A 17,260-nucleotide genomic window follows, 5' to 3' on the forward strand; every position below is an offset into this window, starting at 1 on the left:
AGCTCCCGTTGCTCTGTCCCTGCTCCTGCCAACCTAGCAGTTCGAAAGCACGTCATGTGCAAGTAGATAAATGGGTACCACTCCGGCGGAAAGGTAAACGGCGTTTCCGTGCGCTCTCTGGTTTGCCAGAAGCGGCTCAGTCCTACTGGCCACATGACCCAGAAGCTGTACGCCGGCTCCCTCGGCTAATAATGCGAGATGAGCACCGCAACCCCAGAGTCGGCCACAACTGGGCCTAATGGTCAGGGGTCCCTTTACAAATGTTATGTGGGTCCCGTGAGTGTGAGGTAAATGCAGTTTAGTAGTTTTGCAATCATATCCTTAAATTCCGAAGAGATAAATTATGAAATTGTGCCTACCGGCTATCCTTTGCCTTGTTTTCTGGGAAGCCTGTAAGTGCACGAAGTATACTATTCACTTTCTATCCCTGTGTCTTACTAGTGGAAAAGGAGTACAAGGAATAATCGTTGCTATTACACAGAATACAATGCAGAATCACAACCTAAAACTTCCCAAACGAGATGTTTTATTTGTAGCTGATTTTGACATATCAGTCTGCATCCTGTATTTGTTTAAAAAACCACACAAGATGGCGGTAGAAAGGGCTACTTCTCATTAGAAGTAGTTCAGTGGATCACTTGCTGTCTTCCCAGTCTGGTAAGCGGTCAAAGAAGGGGCTTCGTTCTTGTGAGGAAGGGGCTGGAAGACACGCAAGTGCAAATGTTCACCCTGGCCAACATCAACCTGGAGGGAAGAGAGAATGGGCCAGGGTTAAAATGTTCGATGTTAATTACTACCCGAGTTCACATTAACAATCCTAAAATGTGACCCTCCAGCTACTGTTGGGCTCCCAATTCCTAGCAGCCCCAGCCAAGACAGTTCAAAGTTTGGGGAGATTATGAAATTAAGAGGCCGGCAGAATCACAAATTAGCTACTCCTGTGAGAAGCTTTTAGTTGAGGGAGGGAGGGATGATTGGAACCTAAGGCAAAAGTAGCTTGCATAAAAAGAATTGTGTTAAACAGGAAATGCACATTGCTTAGAGACCCATCGACTGGACAATCTACTGGCCAGCTTTGCACAGTGAGAGGGACAACTTTTTCAGGGTTTTACTGTAGAAACTAAATGAAAAGGTGGAAGGACTAGGTTAAAAATAAAAGGACCCCTGGACGGTTAAGTTTAAGAGTGGCTGGGGAAACCCAGCCAGATGGGCGGGGTATAAATAAATGATAATGATGATGATAATGTCCAGTCAAAGGCAACTATGGGCTTGTGGCACTCATCTCACTTTCAGGCCGAGGGACAGACAGCTTTCCGGGTCATGTGGCCAGCATGACTAAACCGCTTCTGGCACAATCGAACACAGTGACGGAAGCCAGAGCGCACGGAAATGCCGTTTACCTTCCCACTGCAGCGGTACCTATTTATCTACTTGCACTGGTGTGCTTTCGAACTGCTAGGTTGGCAGGAGCTGAGACTGAGCAACGAGAGCTCACCCCGTCATGGGGATTCAAACCGCTAACCTTCCGATCGGCAAGCCCAAGAGCCTCAGAGGTTTAGACCACAGCACCACCTGCGTTTTACCTAACAGGCAGCACCAGGCAGCATTTCTCTCATTTTGAAGAACAAGTGAAGGGACGATACACGTCCATCTCTAAAGGCAAGCCAGACTATTTTTAAAGTGATGCAAGAGCTTCCTGATGAAGTAGTTTTAAACGGCAAAGGTATTCAATAATTAATACTTCAAAGCATATATATATATATATATATATGGCTTTATTAAGCTTCTTCAATAAAAACTAGTGTGGCCCCCAGTCACACTAGTTTGACGGTCTATTGACCCTGTGCTACCACTGTGATTGCTTTTTCCGCTGCCACCACCCCGTATCTCACGGGGACACACGGAGTCCAGTCAGTTGTTAACATAACCAAATAATCAAGTTTATTTTTAAATGCAGGAACAAGCTTATGGTTTCAGTTAATTTTTCTCTTGTCAGTTTCTTATTCTTAGTTCCTAACAACTCCAAACTGATTATTCCAACTACCTATCTGACTCCCCCTAACAATTCCTCTCACTCTCTCACAATACAACTCTACCAACCCACACCTAAACCTCCCTCTTCCTGCTTCAACTCCCAAACCTCAAATGACTTTCAAAACCTCCCACTCTAACTTTTATTCCCCCCTTGCATTCTCAATCACATCACACCTTTTTTAACCCTTTCCTTATGAGCCATCCTAGGAGGCAAACGCCACAACTAGTTTTAAAAATGTAGACTTTTTAGAATAGAAAGTTCATTAATAAAATTCCCGATCATTTCTCAGTTGGAGCACTGACCTTAATGAAATAGTTTGTTCCAGCAACCACCTGTGTTTTGTACTCAACAGCAGTGAAAACAGTGTAAACCTTGTTTTCCTTCTGTTCTATCTGAGATTTCATCTGAAATTAAAAATAAGAAGAGTTGTCATTCTTGGGCAGCAAATAACTGAGCCAAAGCCATAGGAAACGGTGGGCGTTTGCATTGCTCCGTTATTCATTTTAGGTTTGAGAAATTTTGCAGACCCCCAAATCCATTTGGGGCAAGTGCAGAAACAGCCGCTGTTTCCAGACAAGTCCTGATCTAAGGCCAAGGGTGGACGCTCAGGGCTGCCCTTCACAGAGAAGCCAAACCTGCTTGCCTAGAAAAGAGACGCATTTTTGTATGCAACCAAACACTTGAGAAGTTTTTATGAAGAAGAAATGCAGTAAAAATTGCACAAAAGGCTATATGACATTGTGGTCAAAATGCGTGGGCTGACTCAATACATTTGGCCACACCTAACTATTTAGTCTCTGAAAGTATCATCATCAACCTTTATTACGGTCCAGAGACCCAACAAATCGTTACAAAGCAATGCACAATTCATACAGCCTGCCTCCAGGTTAAACAAGCATCTTTTTCAGAATATAGGGATCATTTGTTCTTCCAACCACCAATAAAAACTTTGCCACTGCTAATGTTCTAGCGTTTGTCTGGTCTTCCAAGAGGAACATGACATAGTGAGCCTCTGATTTTCCCGGGAAAGGCACCAGCAAGGGTAGTATCAGTTCAGCCCTGGCTTGCTCATATTCTGCACAGTGCAGCAAAATATGTTTTATGGAAATGATGTCTTGAGCACACGAGCAAAGTCTGTCCTGGTAGGGAACTCCGCTCAACCTGCCACCCAACACTGCAGAAGGAAAGACGTTTAGTCTGGCTTTGGTGAAAAGCCTTCGCTAATTTGGTACTGTCCAGTTTTTAATGTAAGATGTTAAAGACATGCCCATATTGTGCTCTTACTGCCAGCGGACTTCAGACTGCGTTTGATCGAGATCGAAAGTCACTGTGTGCATTATCCCATAATCTTTGCTTTAACGTCTTTAGGGCGCCTTCGTAACCCAGGTAATACAGTTGGGGGGGTGACAGACCAATAGAGGTGGCTTTTTTAGCCATGGTTTTCTGCCATTTGCTGACAAACTCCTAATTGGTCAGGTGTTGGTACAAACCCTTCCCTAGATCAAACAGTGAAATCCTGAGCCAATGTTTTAGGGCAGCTCACCATGCTTTAGTTGAAATTGGGCATTCACCAGCTTCTAACAGAAGTAAAGAGTTGGGGAAACAGTTGGGTACCTGCAGCAGAGATCACAGAAATTTTGCCTGAAAGCCATCTAGCTTTGGCAGGTCCCCATTATGCCAGACATTGGCAGCGTACAGGAGTTGAGAAACGGATTTTGTGTTGAAAACCCTTAAGGCTGCTGGAACATATTTGCCGCCCTTTGTGAAAAAGAATCTGAATATGGCTAGCTTTGTAATCCCTGAAAATATTAAACTGCTCCCCTAGAACAAATAGCATTCTTTCAAAAGAAAGCTACAAAGTCTTATGGCATCTAAGTTTTTGTAGGCTAGAGTCAAAAAAAACACACACACACCACCTTACCTGTGCCACAAGCAGTTTGTAAGCCTGAAAGGTGTCACAAAAACTTATTCCATAATAACCTCTGAGCTGCCACAAGACTCTTTGCGACAGCGCCTATGGATTTTTATTTTGCTTTATTTACAAAATAAAGGGAATCTGAAATCGTGAGACTATCAGCATTGATATTCATTTTCCAAACCTGGTCCCTGCACGGATGACACAAGACAGGGGGTCTGTAGCAGGACAGGAGAGCAAAGAGGTGGGTGGGCTCAATGCCCCCCCCCCCGTCACCATTCGTTAGAATAGGGCATTGTCACTGGCGCCACCAAACTTTGAGTCAAGAGGGGTTATTGATTCTGAAATAACACATGCAATCTGTGGCCAGATAAACGGGTATTCTTATTTCACAACTGAATGACGGCTACTAAAGAAGGTGCATTTTCCACATTGGTTTAATTTATATTCAAAATATAAATTTGTCAATGATTGTTTAATGGGCTCTTTTACTTACCTTGTCAGCCAGCTGCTGAACATCTGGAGTAGAAGGACTGGCATCTGTTAAGCCTCCAGCCATCATGGTGACAAGTCAAACTTGAAGGTGCTGAGAAGTCTCCACAGGCAAATCAGCAGCAACTATGATCCAATAGTTTAGTCGGGCGTATTATATACTCTAACAGTGTCACATGACTCTTATGTAAATGAATTTGAAGAGTCATCACCTGAGCATAAAAAGAAAGAGGTAGACTTCTGTTACAATGGGTTGTTACAGTATGGGGAAATACAAATTTAACATGATTTATCTCTCTGAACATGCAGAAGATAAGATTCCCACACAACACAATCAAGCTTTTGTTTTGTGAGAGCTGAAGAGGAGCGAGGAATCTTCCTGACTCACCAGAAGCTTAACTTCTTGAGTAATGGACACATGACTGACTTTTGTTCTTTGGAACAGCACCTCTTCTTGAGTTGCTCAACTCACAGTCAGATTCCTTGTTTCATTGGTTTAAGGCCAAACAAGAAGGGAGGACAGGATAAATGAAAAAGCTCAAAGGTCTATGAATTAAAACCAGTCTTCCTAAACCTGGTGCTGCTAGACTACAACTCCCATCATCCCTGAACACTGGTCATCCTGGATGGTGCTAGTCCAAAACCTCTGGAGGACACCAGGCTGTGAAACGAGGGTTTAAGTCTATGTAGATAGCAGCTGCAGGAGGGCTTGGCATGCGAGGAGGTTCTATCTTTCCAGTGAAAACCATTCCCACCCCACCCACCCTGCTATTTGCTATGGGAGGGGGAAAAACATACTAACAAAGGGCCTTCTCGGTAGTGGCACCCGCCCTGTGGAACGCCCTCCCATCAGATGTCAAGGAAATAAGCAACTATCTGACTTTTAGAAGACATCTGAAGGCAGCCCTGTTTAGGGAAGTTTTTAATGTTTGATCTTTTATCGTGTTTTTATTGTTCTGTTGGGAGCTGCCCTGAGTGGCTGGGGAAACCCAGCCAGATGGGCAGGGTATAAGTAAAATAAGAATAAGAATAAGAATAAGAATAAGAATAAGAATAAGAATAAGAATAAGAATAATAGCTTTTTTCTGTACCAGTGCCCACTTGGTATCAGCCTGGTAAATTACAATAGCTGACCTGTCCATGAAAACCCACTACATCTAGGACTTTTGAAGTTAGGTATTGGGAGCTGCAGTCACTGGCTTTATATGTGAAGTTTCAGTGTTGCCCTGGATATGGATCAAGGGGCAGTTGTTGCACATTTTATGTCCTATGAAACAAATGGCTATAGAATGTGAAGAGCCGGCTTGTGTTTCTGTTACCCTACAGAAAACCCTAAATTAAGATGACCAGTCTTTTATTTAGAAATACTTAAAACCTCTTGCAGCATGAGGAAAAACGGGGGGGGGGGGGAGGTGCTGCATGTGGTAATTTAAAAACTAAGTGATTTCTCAGCACAATCAGATATTGGTTGCCTGCATCCTTCAATAATTTTGGGAGTCTTCAAGGTGCCACAAGAATAAGGCTGAAATCCTGTACATAGGTGAGTTCAGTGAGACTCTTCCATTCCTGTGTACATAGATTAGGAATGCGCTGTGCATTTAAGTAAACTGGGCATTCCTATCCTCTTTGTGTTTACTGAAAGGCAAGGCTAAGACTTCTACATTGCGAAAGATTCAAGCGCTTTGGTTACCATTTCGCAATACCACAGATAATTAAGTTCTTTCTCTGTGCGTGTGTGTTTTAAAAAAACCAGACTTATGGCAAATTTAATAGTATCTGAAGAGTAACGATTGGGCATTATTTAAACAAGCAATTCCGAGTCTATACATCAATGACATTAAGCATTGCATGAAAGACAAGCACTGAGAATCATTAACAGGAAGAAGGCACAACCTGCCAATGGAACTGCGAAACAAGTTTTTTCGCCTAGAATCACAGGGCTTTTTATTTATAATGTTTACATATTACCTCCAAGGAACTAAGGACAGCATCCTCCCACGACAATTTATTTGCACAGCCAGCCTGTAAGGAAAATTCAGCTGAAAGAATGACTGGCCTAAAAACTGGCCAGGGAGTTGTGGCTGCATGGAATTTTGGCCCCGGATCTCCTTAGTTATTTTCTTATATTTTATCACTATTCCACCCTGGCTTTCCTGAAGCGAGACTGCAGAGTACTTGGTCCAACTCCACCTCAAGGCAGCTTCTCACTGACAGGTGCTAGACCAACTTTGAAAAAGGTAGATTTTATAGCCTCCAACCAGTTACCTTATTAACTTCAGTTTTTCTCTACATAGATGGAAATGGAGGACGCTACTAAGATATATTTGCATGCTGCTCTTAGCCATCAATAGCTTTTGTCAACTTGGTCTAAATCAGTGTTTCTCAATCTTGGGTCTCCAGCTGTTTTTGGACTACAACTCACACCATCCCTAAGCTATCAGGTCAGGGATGATGGGAACTGTAGTCCAAAAACAACTGGAGACCCAAGTTTGGGAAACACCAGTCTAAATAATCGAACTGAGGGAAAGTTGGGTAGTTTGTTCTAGCTGGGACTTGAGAAGAGAATGCCTGAAGCAACAGCACACAGGGAGGTAACTTGGAGGACAGGAGATCAGCTTCCCTTTTTGGTGATCTTCTATTGGGAAAATTAGACCCCACCCTCATGCTTTTATGACTCAATGGGGCAAGCACATGATTAACCAACATGGGTGTTCTTGTCACATCTTGTCTGGCCCAAAGGTCATTCCAAATAGAAAAACCCAGGACTAGTGCATAGTTTTAAAATAGGAAAAACCCACAATGCTGATAAAAGCTAAGCAACTTTTAGGCATTAAGGAAGTGAAGGGGGAGGGTTTGAAAGTGTCAGTAGGGCCACACATTTTGCCCCCCACCCCTGGACACAAAATAAGCCTTTTACACTTCAATCTTCCAAAATGCTGACAGCTCTCAAAACTTTTGATATTTTGGCCAGGGTGGTTGTGATAGGGTTCTGCAGCAGTAAATTCTGTATTTCCCCATTTGATGGAAGGTAAATTGTCAAAGAATTAAGAGAATGCAGCATCTGTTATGGGCATTAAAGCCCAACGTTAGAGGTTTTATTTTCCCTCTGTCACTTTGGATCCCCAGCAGCCACAACAGGGTTACAGTCTTTCAGCTGTTTTGCACATAAAAAATGCAGAAAGTGACGAACCGTGAAATAAGTAAAGAACCAAAAGATAAAACTCTTCAGCTTCGGAAATCAAGTCCATCGGCCTGGAGGCTATGCAGACACCAAGCAATTTCATAGCTTGTCAAAAGAAAAAGACAAGACGGCCACATGGCTCGCTCGCAACGCATCACATCACATGAAACTGGGAAATGTGGGAAGGCTCCAGGATTTTGCTCATTCAGAATGTGAGCCCACCACATGCTATCAAGAGGACACACACTATCGCCCCCACGTGGGTACTTTCCTCTGCATTTCAGCTGCATGGAGGTGAAAACAGGGTCTCTGAATGATCTACAGGGCAATGATTGCATGAGGCATTGCAGTTGAAACATGCAGCACCTCCATTGTGACTTATTAACACATGCACAAAGGTGTGCTAAACAAAATTGCTTGGGCTGAAGCAATCTTAACTCCTAACCCTAAGATCTCAGAATACTCATATATAACATCATTCTAGTGGGCCAAGTAAATAACGGCTTGCACAATCTTCAAATCCAAGTCTACGTTTGGAAATGAAGTACTGTTTAAATAAAGGCATGCAGACTTTAAGCACACCGGCTTGGATGTGTGGTATCTGCTTCTATCGTCTGTCTTGGCACATTATAAACAGGTTCCATTCATTATCTGGAATGTACAGCATTCCCTGAAAGGGTATGGATTATTCAATTCTTCTTTATTTTAAAAAATGTGTTTCTACAGTTCTTCCTTTTGTTTCAATTTAGATCATTACTTGCTGGAAATTCAGAACTAAGGTGAGGTGTATGGCAGGCCAAGCCAAGATCCAGAAAACCCTCGTTACAGGAAATCCTACCCCCATATGCTAAAAATATAATTAGTCTTAATTAAAATAATTACAATCCAACCTCTACTTCCTGATAAAAGGATTTTAAAATAATGAATTAATCATTATAATGGGATGTGGGGAAAAAAGGAATCTGAAGCAGCCGTGTCTTTTCAGGGAGAGCATAAAGGTTTCTATGCACAGGTGGGTTTAGGAAATTGAGTCATCACACAGTGAGAGGCTTGTATCGCGACTCTGGAATGTTGGTAATTATGGCAGGCTTTTATTTTTTGCTTTCTATACACCTTGATGGCTTTTGAAATGAAATATCTACACACTTTGTAGAGTGTAATCATGTGTTCTGTGTGCTTTTCAGAGCCAATTTCCCTCACACTGGAATCTCATGACGAGAGTAAGGCAATCGGTCGGTCTCCTAAAACAAGCCAATTAGATAGCATTTGTGCTTTATTATAAGGCTAAGTTTTTAGAAAATTGTCAGCAAAACTGCATAGTGCTTGAAAATTTATTTTATACATTTAAAATGGCATTAAAGAATTGTATTCAAAATTATATAAGGATAGAACTACTGGAAAGCCTGTCATGTTGTCCAGCTGTTGAGCAGTGTAAATTTCCTTTATTTGAATATCAGACAGTTACATCTAACGAAGGCATATTCTCTCAAGTTCAATTTAACACACACACACACACACACACACACACACACACACACACACACACCCTTTTTCTCTCCCACGAATTAGAACTGTGACTCTTCTAGAACTTGATCAATAGGACTTAATTTCAAGAAACTCTGTTGACATATTGGGGGGGGGGAACCTGCTATTTCCGCAGGTGAGTAATTACACTGTGTAACTCCCTGGTAGGTCACTTATAAAGAGAGACTTACAGTTAGCATGATATGAAGTGAATTTACCTATAGGTCTGTCCACATTGGCATGTCATCCGTGAAATTGATGAGAGGCATTCAGTATTTGCTTCATGTAGCAAATTCATGAGTTTAATATCTTTCACTCTCAAATTATTTCAGCATCCAAGCCAAAAAGATATAGATGTCAACGTCCACACTCCAAAAGTGTCCAGTATAAAGCAATTCACAACTGGCACCAGTCAGACTGCAACTGGAGTCCACAGTTTAAACTGACTACATCGCCAGTCAAAATTGGATTTGTTTACAGAATGCTACATGTAGTTAAAAGGTAAATTCCCAGTTTGTATCAAGTATTACCTATTAACTTCCTTTTATCACAGCAGTAATCTTTTAAGACCTATGCCAGTTTTAGAACCAGGCCAGATGATACAGCCCAAATTTAGCCATCCTAGAAACCAAAATAAAAAGGTGAAACTTTGTGGTCCAAGGAGAGATAGAGACATTATTCTCTCATCCTGTCTAAAGGATACTTGTAGATCTGGAAATGTTGAAGTTAAAATGCTGGCATCACATTCCATCTGGTTTTTTCTTTTCTTTAATAAAAAAAACTTCTTTCCATACAAAATAGCAGTTGATTTATCTTAATTAGCAAAACTATTCACTGGGCTGAACCCCACAGATCTGATTTCCCCCCTCAAAAGGTCCCAAGCAGCTTGTTCCATGTTTCTTCTCTTATTTGCATGATTGAAGTTCACTTTCAGGGGAAGACATCCCCTCCTCTGCGTCACTGACTCTTCGGAGGCTTATAATGAGCTCTGCAGCGTTCATTAAATACCTAAGACACCAAGACAGAAGGATTGGTTCTTGAAATAAATATTGTTAATACAAGTAAGGGTGCAATGAATGTTCAAAACACCTAATCTGCTGGGGAGCAAAATGCTGGGGAAACCCAGCCAGATGGGCGGGATATAAATATATTATTATTATTATTATTATTATTCCTCCTCCTCCCCCTCCAGTAATCGCAACTCAATGGGAAACAGCCCAAATCTTAAACTGGACGCTTGATACCGTTCGCTCTGGAATATACTCTAATAGAGAAAATCATGCATAATTTGAGATTTTGACAAGGACAAGAACCTCCAAACATTTTTATATGATCTGGCAGTCTTTTAAGAAGCATAAAGCAGAACCATCACTCTCAAGACAGCCCCCGTCACAAGCCCGGCAAATCTGGAACTATGCTTGACGATCTGATAAAGCTGATAGCCTTTACTTGGACTTTGTTATTTTAACTCATGTGTGTATATTTTATAGTTTTGTTTTTCATCTTTAAATTTTTGACTGTTGTTATATTTTTAATCTCTGTTTTATATGCATTCTAAAATTATATAATACTAATAAAACTTTGCCCCCCCAAAAAGCCTGAAATTATAAAATAATAAAGGATTAATTACAGTCCAATCAACTATGCATATGTTGCCAACAGATTTATCCATACATAAAATGTGCTTTGTTTTATATTTTTTGTTACGTTTTTACTGTTTTCATTTATTTTGTGTCCATCTTAGATACCTAGGCTATTTGTTTTATTTATTTAGAGCAGTATTTCCCAAAGTGGCCAATACCAACCCCCGGAGGGTGGGGGGAGCTGCTATGAACCAGGGGGGCGGTAGTAGCCTCAGCTGCAATTGGGGGGTGTTGAATAAAAACATGGGGCAGTAAAAGTATATAGAAAGAAGAAAAAAATTAAAAACGATTCATTCTGCTGTGCAATGATTCTTACCACCACGTTGGGTGCCCCTGTGGGACGGTGACGATCCCTTGCCTGGATCCAGAGTGAGGGGTGTGTCAGGGACCGAACTGAGGAGGAATGGTGGGAGGGCTCCCCCCCCCCCCACATTGTCCTGAACCTTCCCAAGAGCAGGAGGACAGTATTGATTTAGAACAGTGGTTTGCAGAGGGGCATAGTCCAGAGGGGGAAAGCTGGGAAATACTGGGTGAGGAACAGCTAGAAGAGGAAACGCCAGGAGAGAGACAGCTGGCAGATTCCCCCCTTCGCCTAAGACTAGACAGGCTTTTGAGAGTGACAGAGAGTGCAGTGACAATAAGCTTAGATTACCTGGCATAGGAGTGATGTAGATTAAGGGGGACAGAAGGGGTGAACCTTTACTGGGAGCAACGCCATTTCAAGAGATGCATTCCTTTGTCTCTCACTGTGATTATTAAAGAAACTAACTGGTAAGAACGCTCCTTTTGTTTGATCTGCTTATTTACTGCCACCGGGGGAGGGATCCGATTCCCCGAAGCCTGACACCTGGGTTTGGGTGAACCCTTTTCAGGTTCACTCAAGCCCAGGAAGTGAATTGCAGCTTGCCTGCCTATTCAGCCAATGGCAGGCGGGCTGAGGTGCTGGACCTGCCCCTGGGGTGGACCAGACTCGAGTCGGCAGGCTTCACTCTGCTCCGCCCCATGGGTTTTTAATCCTGGGGCCTAGTCCACTTCGCAGAACCAAACATTAATAAACTGATAGCAGCACACCAGGTTCATCCTTCTCATTAGTATTATTTTTCATGTTATTCTTAATTTTTATTTTAATATTATCTTTCGTTATCTTAGTTTTCTGTGTGTAGTGCAAATGATACTATGGTTGATTTTTATAAATTATTTTATAATTTCAGGCTTCAAGATGTCTTATTTACAACATCTTTCTTTACTATGTTGTAGGACGTAGGTAGAAATACAGATACATAAAAGAACCAAATTTGTCACTGCATCTTTCTGTTTCTTTGCTTTGTATTTTTTTTCTGAAAAGGGAGCAACAGGCTAAACAAGTTTGAGAACTGCTTATTCAGAGTATTTCTACTCCTCTCCTTATTTTAACCTAGCCTGAATCATGACACTTCATCTCATCACAGTCTTAATGTGTTGCATCAACCAAATATTCACACAGAGGTCCTAAATCTCCAGTCAAGAGGGTGCCATACCTTCCAGCTTCTATCATTTACCACTTCTTCAACGTTCAACTCTGACTGCATTAATCTCAACTGTGGGAGAAAGGAAAGAAGATAAGTACTCTCTGCATTAGGAGCTTGGCAAGATGGATGGGTTCCTATCAGCAGCAGACTGACAGGGATCATGTTCTTTATCATCCAGCGAAACCACGTAGAAGCCGAAACATTTATTCACGTAAATAAAAACATTATGACAAACACTGAAGATCCCTGAACATTAACTAGCAGTGGTCCAGACCCTACCATCCAGCCAGTGAACCTTTCCATGCAAATATGTGAATTTAACATAGGTATCGGGGGCCTGGCCTTGAACAGATATTAGAACATTTCACTGGTGGAAGGGGATTTTTTTCCTGTCCAAGAGACCACAAAGCAGAGATGGGGAATCTTTTTCGGACGGAGGGGCAGGTTCCCTTGCCTTTGTACAGTAGGCTGTTTTCTGCACAGTCTCGCACTCCATCCATGATAATGCAAGAAGCGTCATCAGGGCTCAAGGGCATATTCTAGCCAGGCAAAACATTTACGAAGAGTGCAAGGCAGGGCTGCTAAGGGGTGCAGCCTGAGGAGAAAGGATGTGACTGGTGAGAGGGGCCAGGGAAATGTCCCAAGGGCCAGACAGAAAGGCCTATGTTCAGTAAGCGAGACCTGCATGTACAGTGGTACCTCGGGTTAAGTACTTAATTCCTTCCAGAAGTCCGTACTTAACCTGAAACTGTTCTTAACCTGAAGCACCACTTTAGCTAATGGGGCCTCCTGGTGCTGCCGCGCTGCCGGAGCATGATTTCTGTTCTCATCCTGAAGCAAAGTTCTGAACCCGAGGTACTATTTCTGGGTTAGCAGAGTCTGTAAACCGAAGCATATGTAACCTGAAGCGTATGTAACCTGAGGTACCACTGTACTATCTTTTTTCCGTTTGCGATTATGAATTGTACACTATTTTTCATATAATAATAACAAGGAAATAAGTCTGAAAACTCTTCCACTCACCTTGGTCTGCTCTTTCCTGAGCCTTTTTAACAATGCCGTATCCTCCAGAGATTTCCTCCTCTCTTCCTGCAAAGATTCTACTACACTGGAAGCTTGGGCAATACAGGTTTTGATTATTCTCTCTCTAGTTTCATGAGCCTGTGCCAGCTAAATAAATAGTGAAAAGAAAAGAGTCAGCTATCCAATCACCTGTTAAAAGCAAGGAATAAATGGAATGATTTTTGTACAGAATGTAAATCTTTCAACGTGCATGCAGTGGATGTTCCACAAGATCGTTTTACTCCCAACCAGCTTTCTCGCCTTCTTATTCACAAATGCAGCCAGAAAACCTACAGCTCACCCAGTAACAGTGCAGTCAGTGATACCCTAGAGGTTACGCAGAAATTTAAATGGAAAATTTCTGCTACAGCAGAATGCAAGGAAAAAGTCTGTCAATTTAGATACTAGAGAGAAATCCTCACTGCTTGAGAATAATACAGCTTTAATGAACTGGTTCCACTCCTGTTCACTTTCTTTGAAATGGTAAGCGGAGGGGAGAGTGGCAACACACAGTTCTCGTATTTAAATGTTGTACATGAGATACATTCAAAACCACCTTTCCAACTTTTAATGTATCCTGAAGTTCCAAGAGCTCCTTAGGCTGCTTCTCCAGGGTAGACTATATGCTGCTGGTTGCACCAGTAAGAATTCATTGTCTGATGTTTAAAAAGGTTCTCGGCTTTTTACATGTCAGACAATGAATTCTTACTGGTGCAACCAGCAGCATATAGACTCAACTTTTATTGTACAGCCTGGTTAAGAGCACTGCTAAAGGGAGTAAACAAGCAAATGAAGAGAGAGCCTCTGAACCCATAATATAATGCTATTTAAAATGACAGAAAGCCAATTTAAGATATTTCAATTTAATTTACTTAAAATACAGACAGCTGTTTAAGAGGCTGTCTTAGATATGCACTAAGACCGTAAGTGGGGTGGGGACAGATTCCTTTTCATACAGGATAAGGCCCAGATCATTGAGAACATTGGTACTGACTCGCCTGAGACTGACAGGAGCATTGAAAGATACTGACAGTATTTGGAGGAAGGGGCCAGTGTGAGTGAGAGGCAGTTACAAGACTCATTCTTGAAGGAAGTGAGGCCATGGAGAGAGAGAGAGAGAGAGAGAGAGAGAGAGAGAGAGAGAGAGAGGGGGAGGTGGGTAAAAGGTAAAACTTTTTAGTTTATATTATTATTAAATATTATTCTATTCTACTGTTCCATGGGACTCCCACTGGTGTCCTGTCCAGGCGAATGATAGTTCCAATTTGCTTAACTTCAGCAGCACTACAGTCTCTGATGCTTCTAAGACATTCACAATGCCGGACTTTTCAGATTTATGGTTAACTAATATTAAGTCGTCATGGGGATTATTGATTACAAGCAAAGCTTGAAATAAGATGTTGCAGCATAGGTTTCCAAGTTCCAGTCAGCCATGCTCTTTTCCAGAATAGTCCATTTCCCCCATCCTCCTCCTCCCCGCCCTACAAAAGCCTCTCAGAATTTTGTGCCCACTAAGCATGCTCAGTCCTTATTAATCTGTTTTGCGTGTTCCTCCTATCTCTTAGGGTTTACCCCATTTTTTTGTACTTCTGTTTATTATTAGACTTTAAAATAATTTATAACTATCCCTGCCTGAACCTACCTCTTGACAGTGACAAAAGCAGTAACAATCTCCTTCCAGAGAATGAAGTAATTAAACATAGTCACTATGTAGCATGGCATTAATGAGTGACATGCCTATTACCACTTGTTAAAAACCAAAACGCAAATAATAGAACGGCAACAAATGCATTTACCGACTGATGAAGTTCTTTACACGTTTTGCTAGCATCAACTTTTCCTACAAAAGAAGCTGTTGGGACAGTGGTGTTTAATTCATGGACTATTCTGTCATCGATGGTTCTCATCACCCTGAGCAGCTCCTGTAGAAGAAAGACAGACACGTTGATTCTAAGGTGAAAAAGAGTGAAAAAGAAAAAAAAAAACCCAGGGAAATGAGTGAGGTTACAGGGAACCAGGCAGAGGGTCTCCTCGGTGGTGGCTCCCGCCCTGTGGAAGGCCCTCCCATCGGATGTCAAGGAAATAAACAACTATCTGACTTTTAGAAGACATCTGAAGGCAGCCCTGTTTAGGAAAGTTTTTAATGTTTGATCGCTTATTATTATTATTATCCGTTCCAGAGCCCCATTTGCATCCCGAAGTGAACATAACCCGTGTCCGCACGTGTCACGTTTTGGCGCTTCTGCGCATGCGCGCGCAGCGAAACCCAGAAGTAACACGCTCCGTTACTTCTGGGTCACCGTGGAGCGCAACCTGAATTTGCCTAACCTGAAGCGTATTCATCTCGAGGTATGACTGTACTACTAATACAGTGGTACCTCGGGTTACATACGCTTCAGGTTACAGACTCCGCTAACCCAGAAACAGTGCTTCAGCTTAAGAACTTTGCTTCAGGATGAGAACAGAAATCATGCTCTGGTGGTGCGGCAACAGAAGGACGCCCCATTAGCTAAAGTGGTGCTTCAGGTTAAGAACAGTTTCAGGTTAAGAACGGACCTCCTGAATGAATTAAGTTCTTAACCCAAGGTATCACTGTATATTCTGTTGGTAGCCGCTCAGAGTGGCTGGGGAAATAACAAGACAGTGGTACCTCAGGTTAAGTACTTAATTCATTCCAGAGGTCCGTTCTTAACCTGAAACGGTTCTTAACCTGAAGCACCACTTTAGCTAATAGGGCCTCCCGCTGCTGCCACTGCGATTTCTGTTCTGATCCTGAAGCAAAGTTCTTAACCTGAGGTACTATTTCTGGGTTAGCGGAGTCTGTAACCTGAAGCGTCTGTAACTCGAGGTACCACTGTAATAATACTACTATTTGGCACCAGGAGTTGCCTGAAGGAAGCGTTACCGTCTGAAGAGGCTCCACTCGGGATTTGTGTGGGGTTTTTGCTTCCCTGAGCCTTTTCCCTTCTTCTGCCGCAGAGGTTTCGGCTCCGGGCTGGTCCCCTCTCCCCAGCCGGCTTCCCCCTCCGAGGCCGCGGGAGCCGGGCCACCCTGGCTGCCCTTGCCGCCCCTCGGCCGCAGGAGGAGGAGGAGGAGGAAGAGGGCCAGCGCCGTCCCCAGGAGGGTGGAAGGGGGCGCTGCGGCTGAATGGCCAGCCGGTTCTTCGCTCCCTCTCAGGCAGAGGCCTCTCCGGTCGTGAGGGCAGAGCCGGGCCTCCCGCTCCGACGAAGCAGCCCCGCGCCCCGCTTCCCCTCCGCCGCCGCCGCCGCCGCGTCTCCTACCTGGAACTCGGCGTACTCCTCACAGTTGAGGAAAGAGCTGGGCGCCGCCATCTTGGAGAGGTCGGAGAGCCTGGAGGGCAGCCAATCGGGAGGCGCGACGTCACAGCGACCACGCCCCCCGCCCGGGCCTGCAATCAGGAGAGAGGCGGCTCTCTCTAATTCTAACCTTATTTTTCCCCTTTAATACATTAAAAATCTATTTGTACTTAGTTCCCCCGAGTGGCATCTATTTATAAAAATAATATTTATTAACAGTTTAAACACTACAAAAGAAAAAAATAAAATAAACAAAACAATACAATACAGTACAATGCAAAAACAAAGACACTACATAACACGAAGACGTTAAACTAACAAAACAAAACAAATTTAAGACACATCCAATAATTTCAATATCTTATCTTTCATTCACTTGTTTCCACGACCTCCTCACACCTTCCTTTTTGTATTCCACTTCAGTTATCTGTTTCAGCAATTCCTTTCCATCTTCATCTGTTTTCTGTCCTGTAATTTATCTTAACATATTCTAACCTTATTTTTCCCCTTTAATACATTAATAATCTATTTGTACTTAGTTCCTTATAACATTTCTACTAAAGCCATATAACTTCATTCCAAC

The 17,260-nt window shown here is 42.7% G+C and overlaps 2 protein-coding genes across 2 annotated transcripts; both read right to left on the reverse strand.

Moving 5' to 3' along the window:
- Positions 1–509: 509 nt before the first annotated feature.
- Positions 510–4,769, reverse strand: LOC310835222 (cystatin-A-like). The gene is made up of 3 exons (XM_083720037.1): positions 4,447–4,769; positions 2,338–2,439; positions 510–744 (listed from the first exon to the last, which is right to left on the reverse strand). Exons 1-3 carry the CDS (start codon positions 4,510–4,512, stop codon positions 616–618), a joined length of 297 nt encoding a protein of 98 aa, XP_083576163.1. The 5' UTR covers positions 4,513–4,769; the 3' UTR covers positions 510–615.
- A 5,130-nt stretch (positions 4,770–9,899) lies between these two features.
- On the reverse strand, positions 9,900–16,756 carry MIX23 (mitochondrial matrix import factor 23). Its single transcript, XM_083720005.1, has 5 exons — positions 16,642–16,756; positions 15,157–15,282; positions 13,322–13,468; positions 12,308–12,367; positions 9,900–10,155 (listed from the first exon to the last, which is right to left on the reverse strand). Exons 1-5 carry the CDS (start codon positions 16,690–16,692, stop codon positions 10,105–10,107), a joined length of 435 nt encoding a protein of 144 aa, XP_083576131.1. The 5' UTR covers positions 16,693–16,756; the 3' UTR covers positions 9,900–10,104.
- Between the last annotated feature and the right edge of the window lie 504 nt (positions 16,757–17,260).

The sequence above is a fragment of the Podarcis gaigeae genome (assembly GCF_964106915.1).
Source record: "Podarcis gaigeae genome assembly, chromosome: 17".
NCBI lineage: Eukaryota > Metazoa > Chordata > Lepidosauria > Squamata > Lacertidae > Podarcis > Podarcis gaigeae.